This window comes from Sander lucioperca, chromosome 17, assembly GCF_008315115.2.
Source record: "Sander lucioperca isolate FBNREF2018 chromosome 17, SLUC_FBN_1.2, whole genome shotgun sequence".
Classification (NCBI taxonomy): Eukaryota; Metazoa; Chordata; class Actinopteri; order Perciformes; family Percidae; genus Sander; species Sander lucioperca.
The window spans coordinates 17,381,738-17,406,402 of NC_050189.1; the positions used below are offsets into that span (position 1 = coordinate 17,381,738).

General features: G+C 40.5%; 3 protein-coding genes across 4 annotated transcripts in view; 1 reads left to right on the plus strand and 2 right to left on the minus strand.

The window, feature by feature from the left end:
- The window catches only part of LOC116059873 (butyrophilin-like protein 1), a 267,674-nt gene that overhangs the window by 157,652 nt on the left and 85,357 nt on the right, over nucleotides 1-24,665 (minus strand). The window lies entirely within an intron of this gene.
- The window catches only part of LOC118493559 (low affinity immunoglobulin gamma Fc region receptor II-like), a 29,836-nt gene that overhangs the window by 1,935 nt on the left and 3,236 nt on the right, over nucleotides 1-24,665 (minus strand). The window contains exons 6-9 of one of the 2 annotated variants that reach the window (XM_035993940.1): nucleotides 24,393-24,494; nucleotides 22,634-22,732; nucleotides 22,083-22,172; nucleotides 18,722-18,787 (exon numbers count right to left, since the gene is read on the minus strand). In XM_035993940.1, coding sequence (XP_035849833.1) covers nucleotides 18,744-18,787; nucleotides 22,083-22,172; nucleotides 22,634-22,732; nucleotides 24,393-24,494 — 335 coding nt within the window. In that variant the 3' untranslated portion in view covers nucleotides 18,722-18,743. Of the gene's footprint in view, nucleotides 1-74; nucleotides 165-614; nucleotides 711-3,020; nucleotides 3,123-18,721; nucleotides 18,788-22,082; nucleotides 22,173-22,633; nucleotides 22,733-24,392; nucleotides 24,495-24,665 lie in introns of those variants that run through there. The other variant, XM_035993941.1, reaches the window with a different exon arrangement.
- LOC116059868 (low affinity immunoglobulin gamma Fc region receptor II-b-like) overlaps nucleotides 7,479-24,665 on the plus strand; it is a 347,874-nt gene continuing 330,687 nt past the window's right edge. The window contains exons 1-2 of the mRNA XM_035993881.1: nucleotides 7,479-7,644; nucleotides 10,452-10,793. Of these exons, the coding sequence (XP_035849774.1) occupies nucleotides 7,584-7,644; nucleotides 10,452-10,793 (403 nt within the window). The 5' untranslated portion in view covers nucleotides 7,479-7,583. The remainder of the gene's footprint in view (nucleotides 7,645-10,451; nucleotides 10,794-24,665) is intronic.

Consider the following 24,665-nt stretch of genomic DNA (forward strand, 5'->3'; position numbering starts at 1 on the left):
CTGGACGTGGTTAGCTTAGAATAAAGACTGGAAACTGGCTCAGGTCAAAGTTGAGAAATAAAGAGCAGCTGTACCTCTGGTCCTGTTTGATTTGATCACTATTTGTCCGTAACTGACGTCTTCTGCTTGTCTCACTGCTGAGTAGACTGCAGCTGGATTTCTTTCTGAAAAATAAAATACAATCTGTAGAGATTACATTACTGCAGGGACTGAGAAACTGTTTTTCAAGCTGCTAAACAAAGAGAGATTTTTTTCTGACAGGAAACTGTACAACCACAAAGCTGCTTGCTTCAATTTAAAAGAAACGGTTGTACTTTTAACCACAAGGTAAACAACAGACAAACACCTCACTGCCAGCTAGAGCAGAGACTGTAGAAAGAAACCTCACCAACGTCATATCACAGTTCACTGGAATCCACAGGAGGAAGTTGCTGCTGCTGTGGTTTTACATTTCCAACATACACGTCCTTCAACGAAAATCACTTACTAGAGCTTCAATCATGAAAATAGTCCCCAAACTAAGTCTCTGTTTTCTCCTGTTGAGCAGCAGAACTCTTCTGTGTTCTCTTCTAACATACGTTTCTAGTGATTAAGACATAAAAGAGCAGCTGTACCTCTCATCCTGTTTGATTTGATGTCTTTGATCACGATTTGTCCGTAACTGACGTCTTCTGTTCTTACTGCTGAGTAGATTGCAGCTGGATCACTCTCTGTAATATAAAAATAAAATACAGATTATTTTACTGCACTGACGACTGCTGCTGTGTTGCTACTGCAACACGTGTAATATAAAGAAGAATATTTCTACTACTGTTGTAGGACTATTGTTCTGGAAAACAAAATCCATACACATGACAGAAGTGCAGGTATTCCAACTGATAAGCCTAACATCATGATCGTAACTATTTTAACCCAACCCACGATTGATTACTAAACTTAACCAAGTACCATTGGTTTTGAACGGGACTAGCATAGCGTTAAAAAATTACGCCAAGGGGCCCGGACCAAGCTAACGTGGACTGATACCATGTAAATAGAAATCCAAGGAAGGTTAAAAATACAGGGTAACTGGACTTGGTTAAGATGTTTTGTCCGAGAAAATTTCTCAGTTCTTACTGAACATTAAGCCCAGTTCAGACCAAAGATTTGTGACGAGACGGGTTGAAACTTGCAACTACTTGCAACCCGTCGGTCTGCAGCGTTCTAAAACCTGCCAGTTCACACCAATGAGACGAGACGAGATGGTGTACCATCTCCATAGCAACGACTCTTTGTAATTCTGACCTAACCTCTGACTTCCAGGCCTTTGGTAGCTAAATAAATCATTTGTTGCGTCTAAATATGTATGTGGATAACATTATTGACAGTGAGATGCTTGCTACAGCTACATTTCTAGTGATGAATCGGCGAAAACACGTTTTACGTACGTGCTCGCGGGCGCATGTTGAGCCTTCGTGCGCATGTTGAGCCTTCGTTAACAGTTTGTAACAGAAATAAAATGGATTATGGATCATGTTATTGTACCTGACTTGACCAGCTGACTTCTCTATTGGCTGTTGAAACGGAAGACGTCTCTTACGTTCTAAAACCAGCCTCTGGAGACTCGACCAGACTCGTGCAGCTGAGTCGCAGCAACACCATCAGGTGGTTTGAGTAAAGCTGAGACTGTTGTAGAAAGAAGTGGCTGATCTTTAATGCAATATCTACATTGCCCGTTATTAGTAACCATTCGTCCAATGTTCCAAAGGCACATTCTGTTTACTAATCTGATATCATTTTAAAAAACTAACTGAGAAAACATTGGAGAACCCTTTTGCAATTATGTAAGCACATAATGTAATCTGAAAACTGCTGCCCTGGTTAAAAAAACAATGCAACTGATCTCAGCCGGTATTCTGTCTATAATGGAGTGGAATGGAAATTTCTAAGTGACCCCAATCTTTTGACCGGTAGTGTAGTTCAAGCACAATCCCCCACTCTCTGTCTGACTAAGGGTGTGGTTAAAGGTGAAAAGTGCCTTTATTGTCATTCCTAAGCATACACAGAGAAATGGAATTTGACTTTGTGCTCTAACCTAAAATAGGCTACATGTTTTTGGTGGTTTTCCCGGTTCCTGTGTTGGTGATACATAGTGATTGAAATAAGAACAGGTCACTCAGGTCTATACATTTCTAAGTGACCCCAAACTTTTGACCGGTGGTGTAATTTTAAATGCATTTTTGTTCCTCAAGAGTGTTTTAATCCAAACCATGATTTTTTTTTTTCTTTCTACACTTAATGTTTTGGTGCCTAAACTTAACTGTCATCACCGTAGCTGTATACCTTCTAGCCTTAACCCATTTAAGCGACGGTTTCTCTACCTGGGTTTAAATGGCTTCATAATATCTCTTTCAAACCTTCCATCCTCTCTGTCTAAATATGCAGCAGCAGAGCAGTCATGTTGGATTTTGAGGTTGGGGTACTGTGAGGTTCTTCCACTTTCCGAGCTGGAAATCCAACTTCATTTGAAATTTCCAACTCGGAACTTGGAAATTCCGACTTCTGGCCACAACACAGATGAAATTCTGTGTTGGTCCATGCAGACACACATAAGTAAGATATGTAATTCTGCATATTTATATGTAGTCATTATTTCTTTGTTTTATTAAACAGTGAAACGTGTGCAGACCCACACTCAGCTGAAGTGTTTGTATCAGAAACAGGAAACTGGATGACCACAGAGCAGTTAGCTTCTATTAACCACAGGGTACAAATCACCCATCCACTAAAATAGACCATACTGAGTGAAAGTGACCTAAAACATTAATTTACTTTCTAAAATATCCTTATTTTATAGAAAAACTCCCTTTCCTGAATATCCTATTAAGATCTTAAACACATATCAGTCCTCACGACAATATAAAAAAACGAGAACACACACACACACACACACACACACACACACACACACACACACACACACACACACACACACACACACACACACACACACACACACAATAACACAAAAACATCTTTACCTCTGCTACGTCTGATTGGCTGTTGCAGGTGGTGTGATATTTGGACATCACTGTATGTAACGTCGTCTGTGACGTCCTCATCTCTAACTTTTACTTGCGCTTCTGAAATGAACAAAAAAATCAATCAATTTAAAGCTGTGGTAAGCAGTGTATATTTTCCATAACAATCTTTCAATATATTTTTTCTTGTGTTCTGGGAGAAAAAATAAACTTCTGTATCCCCTCTTGGCTCTGTTTTGAAGCTTTTGTAAATGTATCCTGTGACTAAATGAGAGTCTGACATCAACAGACATAAAACACGTGTCAATATCGCCGAAGGGTTTCAGAGATGGAGAGAAAATGTCACTAATAGTTTAGCCTTCTGCTAACCATAGCCAAAAGCTCACGGCTAGGTCAAGTTCATGTTTATGTAGCTAGTTACCTTGCGCGGCAGCTGGATTATCGCAATATCATGCCAGAATTGTAGGATCACACATATGAAAACCTTATCTTGTTTATTCAAGAAATGCGTTTGTGTCCGAACCACCAGTTGTCCAATCCAACCATCTGTGATACGATCAGAAGCTTTTTAAATTTGAAATGCAGCATTAGGATATTAGTTTTTTTGTCTGTCTAACCTTTAGGTTTCCTACGGATGCATCGTCTCACTAGTAGAACCAGCACAACCAGTAGAACCAGCACAATCAGAACACCGACTGAAACGGACAACAACACGGAGGGAGGGAGAGAGGACGAACCAGAAGTGAAAGGGTGTGAGGAAGGTAGAGAGGTAGAGGCAGATGTAGGAGGATTTGTAGTCGAGGATTTATCTAAAATAAACAAAATATATAATTAAAAGCACAGAAAAAATAGATGTTCAGTCATTTCCATGTTTCTCTTTTGCAGTTTATTACACTTTAAACCATTGTTGCAGTACTCAAGCTCGGTCTTGGTCTCTTACTTATTAATAATGTTATTTGCAAAAGAACATCTACATGAAAACACAGCATTGTGCCAGTTTCCACGATGTAACGCTGACTAAGACAGCTGGGACCAATTCAAATTTGTATCGGCACATAGAAAGGAAGCATAAAGAAAGGAACGCTAAGTGCAAGTGATGCCAGTGAAGCTAGCTAGCTAGCTAGCTAACAACTGCCTCTGTAACAAAACTCTTTAGGAATCTCTTCACCCCTCACCCAAAGTTATATAGTGAATATCAACTATATATACTGTGTGTATATATATATATATATATATATGATAATTGTGTATGTACTGTATGTTTCAGGGATCTAGTTTCAGTTGTTTGCCAGCTAACTGTTTTTTGCTACCTAGTTAGGTGCGCAAGCTACGTAAGCTAGCTAAGGGCATGTGGTGACATCAAAGGTGGATATTTCAGATCAATTTGAGGAGTGCCTATGATTAGCATTTTTAACATTTTATCGTGTCATTCAGTGGGCGATTCGCTCTGGGCTTGGTTTTGTCTCGGTCTCGATACACTCTGAGTGGTCTGGGTGATAACTTTGTCTCGGTTAAGTTGGTCTTGACTACAACACTGATTAAAACTTCTATGTTCATTATTTTTTTCTTATTCCTTAATGATGTTTGTAGTTAAACACAGAAAGACGCACAGAAGTGAATTGATTAGATCTGTACATCCTGGTTTAGAGGTGAAAACATCAAATATCAGATGTGTGTTAGTTGAATAATGACCTTAACCTCCTCACCTGTGACAGAGACCCAGCTGGGTGGAGACTCTCCAACACTGCTGATGTTGCACTTGTAGAGGCCTTCATCAGACCTGGAAACATGGTGGATGGTCATGTGACCTGCAGGCTCAGTCCTGATGAAGGAGCCATCTTTATAGAAACCAGCTGGGAGGGTGGAGGACTTCTTTGTTTTACAGTGCAGAGTGAGGTCTTCTCCCTCCATCACAGGGAGGACAGGACTCTGCAGGATCACTGGTCCACCTCAACACAGAGACAAACTACAGCATGTCATCCATTCACTCACAGCTTCATCAATACTGACTCCACAGTCTGATCTTACCAGTGACAGTGATGTTGATGCTGTTACTGGTTGCTCCCTCTGTGGACTCACACCAGTACACTCCACTGTCCAAAGGGTCCATGCCGCTGATGTTACAGGATGAACCAGCAGGATTTCCCCAGCCATCTCCGCACTTAGATTTTTCTTCTTCACTTGTGTTCCTACTCAGGGTCCATCCAGCAGAGCTGTCGTCCTCCTCACAGCTCAGAGAGACAGACTGTCCTTCAAACATCTGAGAGCTGCTGGGACTCACAGTTACAGAGGCTAAGAGAATTGAATGTAGTTTGAGCAAAACTAATTTACAGTGTTACAAAAAAATAACCCCCAAACATCCCAGCATAAAGTTTACCATTTCACCCTTTGGCCTAAGGTATGGTAATAATGAGACTGAATAAATTGGGCTTTAAAGAAATAATGTGCTCTTTCTCATGTCAGCTAATGACATCATTAACCTCATTACAGTTGAACCTGGCCTTATTTGCGACCTACATATCACAAAGTGCTCCCTACGCATACTCTCACTCTAAAACTACGAAGACAAAAGACCTGAATGAGACATTAGCCAGAAAGCGAATGTTGGTTGTTGACCAGCCAATAATACTGTATTGTCATATGTCTTTAAATATGTAGGAAATCTTTAATGTGAAAAACATTCTGAGTATATGAGGGATGGTCTCCTGTATGAGAAAGTATTCTATGGTTACAACTTTAGACCAAAAATACATAGGCCTGTACAAACTCTGACCCTCACAGTTTTAGACGTTAAAAGTAAAATAAATAATTTTACTAATCTGGATTAGTTCTGCAGCAGAGCAGTGAAGTCAACACTAAAGACAAATTACACACTTGGTTGATATGAGCTTTGACATGTTAGAAGACATTAATTAAAACAAGAGCATTCAGAGTGACTTACAGAGCCGAAGACATGTTCGCTTCATTCTCCCTCCTGGTGATATGAACACTTAGACTTAACACTTTTTCTCTGTCAGAGCAGTTAAACCCTCCCACTTCCTCTTGGACTTGTGTTTATTGGCTGTGTGGTTTCCTCCAGCAGTTGACAGGAAAGAGGTAATTTAGTTCCAGCACTAGTTTCATTTAGCACAGAGATTTACCCTTTGGTAAATCACAAAAGCAACAAATAAAAGTAGAAATCTTATCTTGATTCAAATTAAAGGGGCATTTATTGTCATGTGAAACAGACGTTTACAAATTGCATCGAAGTCTTTTTGATGATTGCTGGAGGGTGACCTTACAGATGTTCATTCAAGATTCAAGATTATTGTTATTGTCGTTCCAAAAAACACTTCAGGAAGTGCAGTGTAGAATGAAATTACGTTGCATAGGAACACCATAAAAACAGACATAAACAACCCATCAGCTGGAAGAATGCAATTATAAATAAATACGGTGTAGTAAAAATAGGATATATAAATAAGATAGCTAGAATTTAAAAAAATAAGAGAGATGTAGAAATACACGTGTATACGCATATCCCACACATACCCATACATATACATATATCATATGCACACATACTGTATGTTCCACATTGTCTCAGTTCACAGTGTGGTGCTGTTCAACAGTCTGATTGCAGTCGGGAAGAAGCTGCTGCCGAACCGCACAGACCTACTTCTTAGGCTGCGATACCGCCTGCCTGAGGGCAGGAGAGAGAACTGTGGCATGGGGTGTGTAGAGTCCTTGATGAGTTTTTTTGCCCTTGAAAGGCCATGTTGTTTGGCCAAGTTCTCAATAGGTGGCAGCATTACCCCAATGGTCCTCTCAGCTGAACTCACCATCCTCCTCAAGGCCCTTTTCTCTGAGGCGCTGCTGCTCTCATGCCAGAGCGAGATGTTGCTTGTTAGCACACTCTCAGTGGTTCCCCTGTAGAAGGTGGTGAGGACTGCTGGGTTGACATGGGCCTTTTTCAGTCTCCTTAAGAAGTGCAGGCGTTGGTTAGCTTTTTTGATAAGGGAGGAGGTATGCAGGGACCAGGTCAGGCGGTCATACATATGAACCCCTAGAAACTTTATGTGCTCCACAGTCTGCTCTCTGTCTCTGTGTTTAACCTGCACAGATGTGACATCAATATTCATATCAATATGTTGCTATGAATGACAATAAAAGCACCTGGGATTAGCCAGGTGCTTTTATTTACACACCCACACAGCCGGTGTTGTGTTCCCCCATTGATATGTTTCCCCTGCCTAAACCTGAACCAAACCGTAACTACGGAGGGTGGTGCTATGCATTTTAACAGGTGAACAGACTTTAACACAACACCTGCTCTGACTCTGGCAGGGGGCCATCATGCAAGACCTGATGTTGGCATTGTATTAATGCTAACAGCCACTGGGAGTTGCTTGATACTCAGGAAGATTATGTTTCAAACAAGGCGTCCTTTCTTCCTCCTCCTCTTCCTCCTCCCTGCAGATCTCTTTATAAGCTGCTGAGCTGTCTGGTCGTGTTCAGTTTCTTTGTCAGCATTTCTATTACCACTGCTGTAGGTTTACCCTCACCAGCAGCATCTCTGCTACCATGGCTGGATTAAGATCTGTTTTATTCACATCATTATGGATATTTTCTCTGGCTGGAGAAGGTGAGCTGTTTGTTGAATTACAAACTCTAAATAATGTCATGAAAGTGATAAAGACAGCAGACATTTTGCTGTTTGAATATTTGTAATACTTTTCTAATAACGTTATTCTAAAGTTCATATGATAAAAATGTATACATTCTTGTAAAAGAAATAATTTGATGAAACTACACATCGCCAATCCTTCCAGATGTTTTTGTGAGTTTAAAACCTGATCCGCTCCTTTACCCACACCTATAATTTTAAAAGGGAGAACTTTGAACAGCAATGCGATGAGCTGCATTGAGCTGGCTGTGTTTAATTAGTAGTTCCACTTCCCCTCGTTCTAGCTTCATCAGTGATCAGAAGGGACTGTAGCCTGGAAGTGAAGCATTTTCATATTCAATTGTATATTTCTTCTCTTTTATTTCATTTAATTTCTTGTACATGCAAAATAAAAATTTTCACATTTTACACATAAATGTGTCGGTGTGAAATGTGTTTGACATCTCTGTTGTTGTCATTACTGTTGTCAGGTCAGTTTCATGAGAACTAGTCTCGCTGTGCCTGACCATCCAGACGCTGCAGAGCAGAGGAGGGTCTGACTAGTCCACACAGCATTCGGGGATGGGAGAAAAACATGCTCTAGTTTATTGGCATTTCTTTAGACCAGTCACAGTCGTCATGAGCGGCGCTACCATTACCTTGTATCTCACGTTATGGCTCCGTAGCAGACGTTTTTGATCATTGTGTCATAACCACGCGACTTACTGTCGCGTAGAAGAGGCATTACCATATAGTACAGGAGAAGCTCACAGGCAGTTTTGACTTGTTTAAGTTGAATTACTAATGTTAACTAGCATTTTAGTGATCAATAATTAGCCTGTGTCTATGTTATCTCCTTACATATACCTACGCTCTCCGTCTCTGCTAGATTGGGAATGATTGAGATTTCTCTTGGCACAGCTACCAGAAGACTTCCAACTTTCAGACAGGTTGCTCACATCACATCTACGTCTTCAAGCTCAGTTGGAGGCTGCTCAGTAACGCTCAGCCATCACCGGAAAAGTGCTTCTAATATCCTTCACTGGTCTCAGTTTATACACTGTCTATGACTCTAACAGACAACGGTTTGCGTCCAAAAATCTTGATCTCGTACTCTGCTATACGTACTCAACATAGGGGCTGTGTCTCATTCCACATACTTGCGTCAGTACACTGCTAATGTGCACTGACCACTTACTGCCGTAATGCCCACTTGCCTCTCAAAATCTGACAAAAATCAATTAAACTGACCTTTGTCGATAAAAAAAAACAACAGACAGATTCAGCAAGTGCACGACCTATTTCTCGCTTAAAATGTTTTCAGAAACATGTTTCGGTGAACTATTTTCGTAAAATACGAGATCGTATTCTGTTGTGAAATCCGGGAGAAGCCAGACCCACATGACGCGTTCATCCAATCAGCTGCCGGTCGACGTCCCTGGTCCCTCCCCTTTCCGCTTTGTAGTCAAGATGGCGCCCGTTTAGTGCGAGTAGTGTCCATCGTTCCACACTGAACTTTTTGACCGTTTTTAGGGGGTCATCCGGGTACATGCAGTGACTTTTTGCGTTATCTACACTGTATACTTAAAACTAAGTGTTTGAAGTGTGCAAGTAGGCGCTTTGAGACACAGCCGTAGACTATCGTTCAACATACTTTTGTGTAAATAAACATTTTCGGACGCAGTAAGCTGCATTCAACAACACTTAAATTACTGACAAAGTTGAATAAGTAGACTAACAGTTGTTTTAAATTTGTAGAAATGTAAATTACAGTGTTTTGACGTTGCACAGCTCTTTGGTTTCTGTCTGTTTGTCTGTTTCGAATGTTGTCGTTACTACCACGTTGCATTGTGGGATACGTAGTGCCCAGTACTTACATACTGTAATATTTCACCAGGACATATTTTGCAATTCACGTACTATTGGTTTCATACTTCAGGACAGGACTGTTTCAGGTACTAATATAGCTCTCCGTCTCTGCAAAATTGGGAATGATTGAGATTTCTCTTGGCGCAGCTACCAGAAGACTTCCAACTTTCAGACAGGTTGCTCACGTCGCATCTACGTCTTCAAGCTCAGTTGGAGGCTGCGCAGTAATGCTCAGCCATCACCGGAAAAGAGCTTCTAATATACTTCACTGGTCTCCGTCCAGAGACACGGGATCTGTTGGTCCATTTCTTTAACTGTCAATGTTTAAGAATGCCAACACAAAGAAAGAGGAAGGTGACGGAAAATACATGCATCCGGCGGAATTTACTGCGGCACCAGAGCAATCCCTGAAGTGGAATGTCAAGGATATAGACTTGACGTTCCACTTCCGGGATTGATAAAGGCACCGGATGTCCCTAATTTGGGCCGGATGTCCGTTGCCTTCCTGTCTTTGTGTTGGCGTTCTAAACTCCAGTGGATTTTTGAGGACTATGGTTAACTGCTCTCCAGATGTCTACAGGGTAAATCCAGACAGCTAGCTAGACTATCTGTCCAATCTGAGTTTTCTGTTGCACGAATAAAACTACTTTTGAACGTACACATGTTCCACCAAAACAAGTTCCTTCCTGAGACTATTTTGCGGAGGCACCGTGGCTCCGTCCAGTGCTGCCCAAGATGATTGTGGTTGGTTTAAAGAAATGCCAATAAACCAGAGCATGTTTTTCTCCCATCCAGGAATGCTGTTAGGACTAGACAGACCTTCCTTAGCAGCGCTGTGGAGGAGGGTCTGGCAATGCAAGACTACATGTGAACAAACTGTATTATTGACTTTCTGCATTTCTTCTGTTTTTGTTCAGAACATCGCAAGGTAACAGTGAATCCTGGAGAAGACGTCCCTCTTCAGTGTCAGGCGTCCATAAATGCTGAGATCATACTGGTAAAGTGGAGCAGACCTGACCTGAAGTCAAACAAATATGTCTTCTTCCTCCGAGAAAACCGCCCATATGAGAAGTACCAGCTCCCCTCATATCGTGGTCGAGTGAACCTGAGTGATCCAGAGATGAAAGACGGAAATGTTTCTGTTGTTCTGAAGAACGTCAGCGTTTACGACACCGGAACATATGAGTGTCGAGTTATAATCAGTGAGGGAGAAGAATCTAAACTCTACAGCACCATCCAGCTAAATGTCTCAGTCTCAGGTGAGTTTGTAGAGTTGAGTCTCTGTGTTTATGCGACATTTGTGTTTTCCAAAGATTACTTTGTAGAGAACAGCTGCTGTGAGTCGGCAGATAATGTCTGACATCAGACTGAAGAGGAAACAGATTCTGTTGTGTTCTTCAGTCTTCTCCTGAAACCTGATTCCTTACAACTCTTTCTGCTCTGCAGGTCACACAGATGGAGACACTGGGGGAGGAAGAGACACTGATGGAAATCTTTGGGGGGTAGTTGGTGTCGTTGTTGGTGGGCTTTTTGGTGTTGTTGTTGTTGTTGTTGTTGGTTGGATGATAATTACACTGTTATCTCGATCCAGAAAACATAAAAGCAGGTGTAGGGGTGTAAAGGGTGGGGGGATTCATAGTCCAAGTAAGAGTGACCCCTTCTCATTCTGAGGGTCCTATCTTGGACCCGGCGCAGCGCAAAGCCCAGCGCAAGTGTCTATGCTAGTTTAAGACCGACGCAGTTGTCAATTTCCCATCCAGCGGCCACGTTGTTTAAATAGCAAATGCACCTGCGCCCATCTGTGCGCCCATGGGCGTGCTGGTCTTACAGGGAGGTGTGTTCAGGTGCATTCTGGGCGTGCTGTTTTTACAGTGAGGTGTGTTCAGGTGCATTCTAGGCGTATTGCTATCTTGAGGCAGCGGGAAGTGGTCGCGCCATTGACCAACAAAAACCTGGTCTAAAGTCAATAACGCAGCATTTCATTGTTATTTTAACAGAGCATTAGTAAAATGCTCCTAGGCTCGTGCACAGCGTGCACAAACTATGCTTGTTACACACACAGGAAAGCACAGCAGCACACAAACATGCAGAAGATTACAAATAAAAATATTACGGTGCAAATCCTCCATCATAATAGCAATGCACCAAGGTCCAAACGCGCCTGGTTTTTAAAGGGAATGGGAGATGACACAGAAGACACTAAATACAACCCTTTTGAACCATGCGGCCCGGCGCATGGACCCTTTTTTCTGCCGTCAAACTAGCAAAAGTGGATTTGGACACACCATAAATGCACCTGCGCCAGGTGCTTCACGCCGTGCGCTTAGATCATTAAAATAGGGCCTTGAGTCTGAAAGTCTGGTTTCAGTTCTTGTTGTGTATCAGCTAGAAACAGAATAACCCCTAACCTGGCTAAACTGACTCTGGTCATTGGTGAGAAAGAGGTATATTATATCTTATTGTATCTGTTGAAGTTTCAACCCACAAAATGAGACTTATGGTAAATATCTGTTTGTTTCTGTCAGACTGATCTGAACTCAACACTAAATATGAGCCACAAAAAGCCTGTTATAGTCATGACTGTCTCCTTTGTGAGTGTGGTTGTGTGTGAAATGGAAGGTCTCACATGACTAGGGGAGTCCCGCGTATCATTGTCCCAGCAGTTGCCTGGGAGATACAGTGCTGCTCATGAGTATAGGAACCCATGTTAAAGTTGACTAAAAAGAGGAATAAAAAAATCATCTTTTGGAAATTGATCTTAATGACTTAATTAAAAAAGTGAGGAAAAATCCAGCCTTTAAGGACACCAATTTTCTTTGTGAATGAATTATGTATCGTAAATAAATAAATGTTCTTCCTTAAAAACAGGGGGCATACTATGCATCCTGTTAAAGTTCCCTTGGCCTTTGGAATTAAAATAGCCCCACATCATCACATACCCTTCACCATACCTAGAGATTGGCATGGTTTTATTTCAGTTATCCTAATAGCTGGTTTGATTTGCATTGAGAGATGATTTTATGGAAAGTACCCCATGCCAATCTCTAGGTATGGTGAAGGGTATGTGATGATGTGGGGGCCAAGGGAACTTTAACAGGATGCATAGTATCCTGGATCCATGAAATAACTGGCCTTTAAAAATAAAAATGCCTGCCTCTATGGGAATTTAACATAGGGGTGTTTATACTTATGCCCCCTGTTTTTTAAGGAAGAACATTTATTTATTTATGATACATTATTCATTCACGAAAAAAAAATTGTGTCCTTAAAGGTTGGATTTTTCCTATTTTTTTCAATTAAGACATTACAATCAATTTCCAAAAGATGATTTTTTTATTCCTCTTTTTAGTCAACTTTAGCAGGGGTTCCTATACTCATGAGCAGCACTGTATGATTCTAAAGAATGAGAACATCCTTCTGAATTATTAATGTTTTGATTCATTTTTCAGGAGATCAAATTCATGTGTTGTATTTATTTATTTTTATTTGCACTCTTTCTGCAAATTGTATATAGAAGCCTAAATAAGTTAGTGTTAATACAATGTTTTTCAGGGATCAGTCAATACTAGGCAGCTGCTTGGAAACTTCTCGTTAACAGTAAACTGCTCATATTCAAGCACGCAAATCTGATTACATAATCACATTTTTATTATGTATACAGCTTATTCTAAAGGTGACCTGTTGCGCTGACTGTCGTTTCAATCTTGTTTGTTGTATAAATAAGAGTCTAAGTGACAAATTACTTTTTTTTATCTTGTGATCTGTGCTGACCTTAATGAAAAATATTTTTTTAAATAATTTTCATTAAACATTTTGTCCTGTTCCTAACCAACCCCACTTTCGGTCCACCATATGTCACGTTTAAGCATCTGGATTTAAACAGAAAAACAAACTCATGACTCTTGGATGGTGTCTGGACATGACACTTCTTACTCATGTCTTTAAAGTTTTAAACCCAGTGGGGATTTGAGGTTAGGACCTTCGCACGAGTACCAATGATTACTGCTGCTTGTATTCACTTCTTTTCCTCCATGGACCAAACATGGTGCCTCCTTGTCCTTTATTGGGCCCTCACCTCTCTGACAGCTGATATTTGGGTGAGTGTATATGACTGGTTGGCTTTTATATTTTCAAAAGAACTTTCTACCAGACATGAATGCTCTCTGTACTGTGTTGTATGAAGCTACAAGCTGGAACATGTTGGTCTTACAAAATAATGTTCCTCTGCCTGCTACAAGTGCTGCGTGAGTTTAACCTCTAAAGCTATTTTAGCAGCTATTGTTTCTGTGCATTTATGTTTTCTATATTGTTGTAAATGTTTTGTTTTTGTGGCTTTAAAAAGGCAAGGAGATTTGCTCAAAAGGAACTGAATGTCGAGCATTTTATGACCGACAGATTTGACAGATTTTATTGGATTGTTCATCGGATGATAACATCGGATGATAACTTAATGATAACATTGTTATCTCGCGGTGTGGGAGTTTCCAGAGAAGGAAGCTAATCATGAATGATGTGTGTTTAACTTATCATTTTCCGAGAATACAGAAGTGAAACAGCTCAATCAACGACTGGTAACAGCAGATCTGACTCAATAATTCAGTTTAAACATAACCATCCTAAATGGAACTAGTTCTGACTCATTGCATTCAGTCAGACATAAACTAATGCCTTAAGTAGCTGTCTGGTTAGTCAGTATTGCCTTGGCCAGTCTGTGCAATCCTAGGTAACACTTTACTTGAAGGTATCTACATAAGAGTGACATGATACTTTCATGAACACATGACACTATCATGACACAGTCATGAACCCTAACCATGACTCTAACCCTAACCCTAATTTTTTTCTTATGTAGATACCTTCAAGTAAAGTGTAACCCAATCCTAACCCCAAACACTGTAATGTCTTAACTATGTGTTTGTCTATGAGCAGCAGCTGCACAATAAACTCCTCTTCTCTCATTGATAAACATTGCAGCTTTTTTCCCCCTGAAACTTGATGATAAATTCCAAATGATGAAGCTGAAAATTAATATCAGCTTGAAGTCGTGCAGATTAGGAGATTTAAATATTAACAGTCTGGCTGTTTGTTCCTGAATTAGTTTCCTTTTTTACAACTTCTCGCTGGCTGAGTTACACTGAACAAAGAACCCGAATTTACCTAAATCAGCAATCTATCTGGAATCCTTGTGAGAGTTTTTTCAATAGCCTTCTGGTTCAAAAGTCAAAGTTTTTTCACAGACTGTTCGAGGACATTGATTACACGTTGACATTTAGCCCAGATTTTCCCAGGATTTGCAGTATTGACATTTTTCATCCTTACAAAGTAAAAAATAAATGTAAATATTACTTATAGTAATTTTTAAACCTAACTAAGAAACCACATCCACATTTCTCGGGTAAATGTCATTAAATCTCTGTGAAATCTGGTCTACGTGTTCAATCAATATCTTCAAAAAAAGCTTTGGTTATGAACCTCTTTGCACCCGTAAAAAATGTTAAATTAAAACGTAAACATAGTTCTGGATGACAGTTTCTGTTGTGTGGAGCAGGGGATAATGGACCCCTTAGTTACCGTTTTTATTTTTATTTATTAAAGAAAAATGTTTTTATGTTATGTCATTGATTATCACACACTCTGTAAGTGTCTTGTCTTGTCATGATGTTATGTGTTGAGGACCACAATGGAAATAAGTCCTGGACTTTACTGTGGAGCAACTCCACAGTTAAATATTATTATACATTCTTCATTCAAATATAGTCTTATCTGCTTTAACACGTTTAATTCCTTTAATAGTTTAATTTCTGTTGTATGGCTTCCCTGCGAGCCAAGATACACAACACTGAACAAAGAAGCTAAACCAGTTCAAAAGTGAAAGTTTTTGAACGTTCACATTTAGCCCATATTTCATCAGTATCTGCAATACTGATCTTTTTCATCCTCTGCAATTTGCAAATAATAAACAACAGCCTATCATCAGTTTAAAGCCTAACTATAATTACAGTTTGAATGTCTTTGCACCGGAAAAATGCTCACTGTAAAATCAAAGTAGTAGTAGTGGAAGACAATTATTTTATCTTAACTGTTTCCACTTATGTACAAAAAAAAAATGATTTGACTTGAATTGAATTGCAATAAAAACACAAAAAACCTTCACAGTAATTGTATCGTCTCTCTTTCATCTTACAAGGAAACAAATTAATAACATGATTAAACAAATGTGTGTTTTGAGACACTATTATCAGGGCCTTTGCAATATCCTCTCAACTATGTGGATGATCTTTGTTCACTTTGTTGCTTGTGTGCATTGCTGTTGTGTTGTATGTTGTTCTGTTCGGTGTATCTTTGTGTGCAGCTGTTGTTGGTGCTCCTTGCCCAAGGCAAATATCCTGCAGGACAATAAAGTTTATTTTGTCTTATCTCACGATGCTGTACTTTTTATATATTTTTTACCTAGGCCTATGCAGCTATTTTGTGGGTCATACTACTTGTTAATGTGTTTGGTGATCTCTCTGTGTTCAGTTTCATGTCTGTTTCTGTCTGCCTGTAGGCTGTGTGTAACATATTGAGAGTCAGATTCTGACCACTGATTAAAAATAATTATAATAATAGTAAAAGCATCCAGTCGTCACCTTCATGACTTCAGTCTCCTCTCCTCTGTCTCTCTGTGGAGCAGTTGGACTGAACACAGATGGAATCAGCTCTCAGATAATCTTTATTTCTTTATTACCACTTGAGACTTCATTATGTAGGATGTAGGTGTGTCTGACTGTGTGTTTTAGTTTTAGCTTCATGGGTGTGTCTTTCCCAGAAGAACTGTGAAATAATGACATAATGACATCCCCTCTAACGTTTCATAATCTTGTTTACTTGCAGACAAACTGCTTAGGGCGGCACCACGAAGACAGATTATTGAGTTAGCCAGCTATGTAGAGTCTTCAAGGTGTCTCTCTTTATAACCTAATAATGTAAAAATAAATGATATTTTCAGGACATATCAACAGTGTAAAGATGCATATTGTGCAGATAGTTTAACGGGTATAGGTTAGCTGTTGAATTGTGAAATTTCAATAAACTTTCAACAACGACCTACAGTAGCCTATATATTCGGTGTAAATGATCATGTTTGACAACATTGCAGCAGTCAGTAGATAAAGTACAGGACACTGCATGCAGAAGACGTTGAACAGACTTTATAAAATACCATAGAATACATGTTGTCTTGTGATATTTCAACGGCATAGCAGCAATGTCATAGAGACTTCATGCTGCAGGGCATCCTGGGACAGTTTGCTCCCAACTTCAGCTTGATATCGAATTAAAAAGCTCCTTTAACTAATCAAATCCTTTTGGGGGAAAACAGCGCCACTCTTTAGTCAATATTTAATTTCTGGGCGATACAGCCGAGGGGGAATAGGTTACAAATGCAAACTGTTGAGTGTGTGTGTGTGTGTGTGTGTGTGTGTGTGTGTGTGTGTGTGTGTGTGTGTGTGCGTGCGTGTGTGTGTGTGTCTGCTGTGTGTGTGTCTGTGTGTGTGTGTGTGTGTGGGTGGGTGTGTGCGTGTGTGTGTGTGCGTGTGTGTACGTGTGTGTGTGTGTGTCTGTGCGTGTGTGTGTGTGTGTGTGTGTGTGTCTGCTGTGTGTGTGTCTGTGTGTGTTTCTGCTGTGTGTGTGTGTGTGTGTGTGTGTGTGTGTCTGCTGTGTGTGTGTCTGTGTGTGTTTCTGCTGTGTGTGTGTGTGTGTGTGTGTGTGTGTGTGTGTGTGTGCGTGTGTGTACGTGTGCGTGTGTGTGTGTGTGTCTGCTGTGTGTGTTTCTGCTGTGTGTGTGTGTGTGTGTGTGTGTGTGTGTGTGTGTGTGTCTCTGTGTCTCTGTGTATGTGTCTGAAGTTGCTGTGGAGTTTGATTGTTTAAATATCTCAGTGTTATAGCACCGCTACAAATAAGTTTTAGTTTAACTGTCTGAGTTTGGTCTCTGTTCTGTTTTCTGCTGCAGAGTGTTTCTGAAATGTATTAACTGTTGGTTTGGACACTCTGTGGTGAGATGTCATGTGTGTTGACATGTTAATTATGTTTTGTCGCATAAACGCAGTAAAGTTACTGTAATATAGTGACAGTTGAATGAACAAAAATACATGAATTAAACTCCAGGGATCAAAGACCAACACAAACTCAGCTGTTCCCTGCTGAACTGAGCATGTGTAAAGAAAGAGAAGGAGCTGTGCTGCCACCTGCTGGCTGTCTGACTCAACTGATATGATGCTTTCATCCAAAGACATTTTTTACTTTTCATTGAAAAATATAACTTTATTTTAGTTGTTTTGTCTCTAAAATGTCAGAAAACGGTGAAAAATGTGGATCAGTATTTCCCAAAGCCCAAGATGACGTCCTCAAATATCTTGTTTAGTCCACAACTCAAAGATATTCAGTTTCCTGTCACAGAGGAGAGAAGAAACTAGAAGATATTCACATTTAACAAGCTGGCATCACACAAGTTTCACTGTTTTCATAAAAATGACTTAATTGATTGTCAAATTAGTTGACAATTTAAGTAATAGTTACAGCTAATCAAATAATCTTTGCAGCTCTATTTAAATGATCCAGCTGTCCCAGGTGATCGGAATGAATGAAAAACAGGACCTGATGGTTTCTGTGACGTTTACCGACTACAGAATCAAACCTCTGACCCTCTGCTCTAAATCTGTTTCTGATTTGTGTAAAGTTTCCAACCGCTGGCTGATGTTGCAGCTGTTTATAGTCTGCGGTGTGTTTGTTCTCTGGTCTCTGCGCTGAAGAGAAGCGTGGATCGGTTAGCCACAATCAGAACAAATGTTCCATCTGTCAGCGATGTGAAACCCACAGAACCACACGAGGAAAACAACTGGTGACACCAGAGTTTAATGATCCTGCATAGAAACAAGCTCATGAATACAATATATAAATATCAGTAAATAGTTATTATCATTAGACTCTGTTCAGTAGATATTTGTTAGTTATTGTGCAACGTATGAAACTCTTACAGAAGAACAAATTACTTAAAGGTGCTCTAAGCGATGTTGGGAGATGTTACTTCTTGTTGTAAGTATTGTCAAACAAAACGGAGGCTAACTCGCCCCTCCCTCCTCATCCCGTCCCATCCTCCTCCCTTCCACGCACTAACTCAGTGATTGGCCGGCTGGACTCCATTGGTTGGACTGGTGTGATGCTGCTCAGGTCTACCTCAGTGAGGAGTAGAGGACCTCTGGCTCTGCTGGAGGCTCTGAACACAACCAGTATGAGAATATGAGATAAGAGATAATATGAGAAACTGTTGGAGACAAACTCTGTCAGTCAAGCCAAGTTTTAACCCAAAACTATAACCTTACCGTTTACCGTCTCGCAGAAAATGACATTCCCATACAACAAAACTGCATTTTCAATTACATTTTGAGGGAAAAGTATTTTGACCAGTACCCCTTTTGAAACCGCTGTTTTAAACGCGAAACAAAACTACTAATGAAGCTCAGCGTAAATTCTTTCCGGAAGACGTCATTAACCCAATCACTACTTTTTCTTCCTAAATCAAATCAGCTGTTTAGAAGCGATACTTTAAGTTAAACCAATCAGACTTGGCCACGAAATTCAAGGGCCAATCACAGCATTACAACTCTGCTCTAAATCTGTTCTCCCTGTGCTGTCAGCTGTCGTTTCAGGCAAAGCGTTCAACCCTCCACCTCCCCTGCCGCCTCCGGTCATCGTGTTTCTCCCAGCTGACCGCTCCGTTGCCTCTTCGGTCTGGTCTCTGGTCTCCTTCTCTGCCACCACCAGTGTCTAGACTCCATCGGGGGGTTATGTTCCTGTTCTCTACCCCTTTAAAAATATTATTAATTCAATGGAGTCTAATCTCCAAAAGACTTTGTACATTTTATCATGCAGTTGTACAATAAACATTTTTTCCATATCTGCAAACAAAGTCTCTCCTGATAGAAATAAGTTTAGAAAAAGATGATGGTTAGGGTTAAATTCATGTTTATTACGTAAGTTAAGTATACGTTGACTTTTGGTTTCATGCGTCATGAACAGCGGTCTCCTGTGTGAAAGTCCAATGTTTGTTTGACCCCTCCGTCTAGCTAACTTCCTCGCTACGCAGACTTTTTTAGTTCAGCAAAAAGAAACAAAATCCGGGACGAAATATGTTTCCCTTCTGAATGCAAATGTCATTGTATGGGAACCCAGGTGAGGGTTAAATTCAAGAGCAAGTGGACTTGGTTAAAGTTTCTATAAGATATTTTGTATCTCATCCAAAAGACTTCTTAGTTCTGACTAAACAGCAGATTTAACTTCAGCGGGGCGTTGTAAGATGATCGATACCACTTTGTTTGTTAGTGCTCCTGGCTGTTGTGACGGCAGCGTTGGAGACACGTGAGGACAGAGAAGATGTGTGACTGGTGGTCCCCAATATAGTGTCCTTTATCTTTCAGATGTAAGTAAACTGTTGATTCTTGACCTGAGGTGTTGGTCCATCTGTGTTAGGCCTTGCGTTTGTGTAATGGTTAATTTCCCTAATATACATATACATGCCTGTGCATTCCTCACTGCATTGGACAGCATATACTAACTTGCTTTCTTGTGTTTGGGTGTTCAGTCTTTAGGGTGGATTGTTAAGACAGATACTGGTCCATGCTAAGGACCACACAGGACACATGGTTTGACAGAGGTGTAGTATGTGCAAAGGAAGCCATTTACACCGGGTGACATGTGACAAGGCCAACGATGGTCGTTCAGACTTGGCCTCAGGCAGTGCTGTAGTCAAGACCACCTTTGTCGAGTCCAAGACCAGGACTAGTGGAGACCTAGTCAAGACCGAGTCCAAATGAGAGACCAAGACCTCTAAAGGATGTTTTATGCTTCTGCGGCAACTCCATGTGACCCTTTCGGAGTTCTGCGTCGGGGTTGCTCTGCATCGTGGTGCATTTCACCGTCATAACGCTATGGGGTGATAAGTCTGAGGTTATTTGCGTGGTGTCTGCCAGCCAGTTTATGTTATTTTAAATATATTTTTTTTGGGCTTTTCCTTTTATTTTAAAGTGGATAGACATGAAAGGGGGAGAGAGATGGGGGATAACACGCAGCAAAGGGCAGCAGGTCGGATTCGAACCCTGCGCCGCTCCAGGACTCAGCCAACATGGGGCGAACGCTCTTACTGGGTGAGCTAGCCCCCCAGTTTATGTTGTGTTAGCAAGCAAACTTTAGCACAACTGCCCACAAAGTACTGCTTGCTGGCAAAGTGCTAATTTAAAAACATAACTGACATATAGACACTTTACAAACGGATAACCCCGTCATTGTAACCAAAATATGTCTGAGTTTATTTGCAAAGCTTACGTCAGTGAACTAGCATGTTGCTACTCCCCACAGTAGGCTGCTTGAAACACCGACTATCAACACAGGACTAGTTGACCAATCACAGTCCTTGCAGTCTGCGTCACCTTGACGCAAAGCTACACATTTTTGAACATGCACATCTTCTATGGCGGAGGGCTCGGAGTGGGGTTCGCATCGACGCAGAGGGGTCTGCGGGGGTACGGCGTAGATTCGACGCACAATGTCAATGCCTGGTCTACAAGGATTTTGAATCCCCCCCAATCCCCGTTTTCTGAACAAGCACGCTTCAGCAATAGTTTTGTTTTTGAAGTAAAAAGTTACTTTAAAAAAGAGAAGGATTTATTGCTGGACTTGGTCGAGTCCAACTAGAATATTTGGCAAGACCAATGGCCATGCCCGAGACAAGTCAGAGACAATAGAAATACATCTCAAGTCCGAGACCGGGCTTGAGTTCTACAGCATTGGCCTCAGGTGCACTAACAAACGGAGCAGTATTGATCATCGTGACAACGACCCCACAGAGGTTAAATAGCTGGGTTTCCCTATGGTTCAGTCAGAACTGATCGTTCGTCGAGAGAAGTCTCTCAGATGAGAAACGAAATGTCTTTGGATCACCTTAACCGAATCCAGTTACCCATGATTTTAACCCTTACCTGGTTAACTATGACCTGGATGACTGAGAACCTTTATAGACATGTTGTATGGGAACATTATTTTTAGGAGACAGGGCTGCACATTACTCATATCCCTTTAAGGCAGTGGTTCTCAAACCTTTTTCAATACTCCCCCGCCAAGTATCCCCTGACGAGTGCAAAGCCTTTTTGGTAGAAAAAAAATGCTACAGAAAGAGGTAGATTACAGCTCTGCACCATAAGTGTCTGATTTACTTAACAAGCTTGTAACTGAAACACACGTAAATGCTACTTCAAATGTTTAGAATCATAACAAAATTAATTTTGTGAATTATGCATGATTTTATTAACATTTAAAAAAGGAATCTTACGTACCCCCTGCAGTACTCCAAAGTACCCCTAGGGGTACACGGACCCCCATTTAAGAAAACACTGATTTAAGGAATAGTTTATCACTTTGGTCATCGAAGTATTCAGTACAGAGCTGGACATGGTTAGCTTAGCATAAAGACAAGACACTGGCTTAGTTCAAAGTTGAGAAATAAAGAGCATCTGTACCTGTGGTCCTGTTTGATTTGATCACTATTTGTCCGTAACTGATGTCTTCTGCTTGTCTCACTGCTGAGTAGACTGCAGCTGGATCTCTTTCTGAAAAATAAAATAAAATGCATAGAGATTACATTACTGCAGGTACTGAGAAACAGTTTTTCAACCTGCTGAACAAAGAGAGCATTTTCTGACAGGAAATTGTACGACCACAAAGCTGCTTGCTTCGATTTAAAAGAAAAGGTTGTACTTTTCACCACAACAGACAAAAACCTCACTGCCAGCTAGAGCAGAGACTGTAGAAAGAAACCTCACCAACGTCATATCACAGTTTACTGGAAACAAGGAAGTTGCTGCTGTGGTTTTACATTTCCAACATACATCGTCCTTCTACCAAAATCACTTACTAGAGCTTCAATCATGATTAATCTGCCGCTGAAAATGGTCCCAATCAAAGTCACTATTGTCTGTTTATTTGATTAAAAACTACAGTTAACAGATTAATGTTTCTGTGTTTTCTAACAGGCGTTTCTGGTGATTGAGACAAAGAAGACCAACCGTACCTCTCGTCCTGCTAGATTGGATGTCTGTGATCACTATTTGTCTATTACTGGCATCCTCTGGCCGTCTCACTGCTGAGTAAACTGCAGCTGGATCACTCTCTGGAAAATGAAATGCATACGAATGACATTAGTGCAGCTGGATCACTCTCTGGAAAATGAAATGCATACACATGACATTAGTGCAGATACTACAACTGATAACCTTAACCCTAACATCACGTACGTTAAGTAAACCTAACCAATTAACGTTAGTTTTGTGTGAATTCACAACGGGACTCCTAGAGCGTTAAAAAGTGACACCAAGGGTCCCAGACAAAGCTTCCGCCAAGTGTTACCATTTGAATTGGTTAAAATCAAAGGCAACTGGACTTGATAAAAGGTTCTTTCATTTGATTCATCGTGGATACCAGTGTCCAAGTCTATGACCAGCGTTGGCATACTCCAATGAGGCCAAATATGAGCGTTTGTTAAGTTGGGGAGAAATGAAATGACATATTTGTAAGTGGGCAATAAGTGGTGTCGTTGAACTCCTCCCCTGTTAAGCGATGGTTTCTTTATCCGGGTTGTAAATGGGTTCCTTAGCGCCCCTTTCAAACCCTCCGTCCTCTCTGTCTAATATGTGTACCTTTTGGTCCTCAAAAGAGTGTCCTTTATCCTTCAGATGTAAACCGCTGAGGCTTGACCTGAGACATGGGTCTTTCTGTGTTGGGCCATGAATACACACAGAATGGCCAACACTCACATTTGGCCTCATTTAAAAATTTGCAACAACAGTCCTTTAAACTTGGCCTCAGGTGTCTCCAACGACCATAATTAGTGTTGTTACAACAGCCAGGAGCACTAAGCAACAAAGCAGTATTGATCATCTTGACAACGAGCCCACAGAGGTTAAATAGCTGAGTTTCCCTTCTGTTCAGTCAGACTTGATAAAGTCTCTCGAATGAGAGATGAAACGTCTCCACGAACCTTTAACCAATTTCAGTTTCCCTTGATTTCAACCTTCCTTGGATAACTATGACCTAGTTAGTGAAAACATTCAGACATTTGAAAAGGCTGATAACGGCCTCCTATCCTACTAGTAGGTGTAGTGGGCTCCTTCTAACCCATATGAGCCGTAACCACTTATAATGCCCATTCAATGGGATGATTGACAGATCAAATACAGCTGCTTACCACATAGCTGGTAGCTTTTAACAAGATGTTCACTACATTATTAACATGTCACACAAACTATAAATAGTATTAGTCGACCATATATTCATTAAGTTAATGGAATAACTGGCTAAAACCAATTTCCTCAAAATATAGATATGTTGTATGTGATCAGAGTAAACAAAGTTATGGAAATCTGCCCATTTATAATGTATTCATATTATTTTTTTGTTTTATTATCAGTCCTGCAGTGAAAGGTGTGCAGACCCACACTCGGCTGAAGTGTTTGTATGAAAAACAGGAAACTAGACGACCACAGAGCTGTAAGAGCTGGTAGCTTCTGGTAACCACAGGGTACAAAACACCCAGACTCTCATGCAAAGCCTGACACACATGATCCTCCACTAAAATACACCATACTGAGTGAAAGTTGTGGACTAAAACATTAATTTACTTTCTAAAATATTATGTTATAGAAAAAGCAGTTTTTGCTAAATGTCCTATTAAGATCTTAAACTCCTATCAGTCCTCACAACAATATAAAAAGGAGAACACACACACACAGTTCCTGAGAGTCACCTGAAAAGCAAAAAAAAAACATCTTTACCTCTGTTCCGGCTGATTGGCTGTTGCAGGTTAGGTAATATTTTGACATCACTGTATGTGACATCATCTGTTATGGCCTCATCTCTAACTTCTACTTGAGCATCTGAAATTAAACCATTTTAAAGCTGTGGTAAGCAGTTTATTTTTTCCATAACAATCATTATTAATTTGTACTTTTAAGTGTTCTGAGAGAAAAATAGACTTCTGTATCCCCTCTTGGCTCTGTTTTCAAGCTTTTGTAAATCTATCCTGCGACTAAACGAGAGTCTGACAT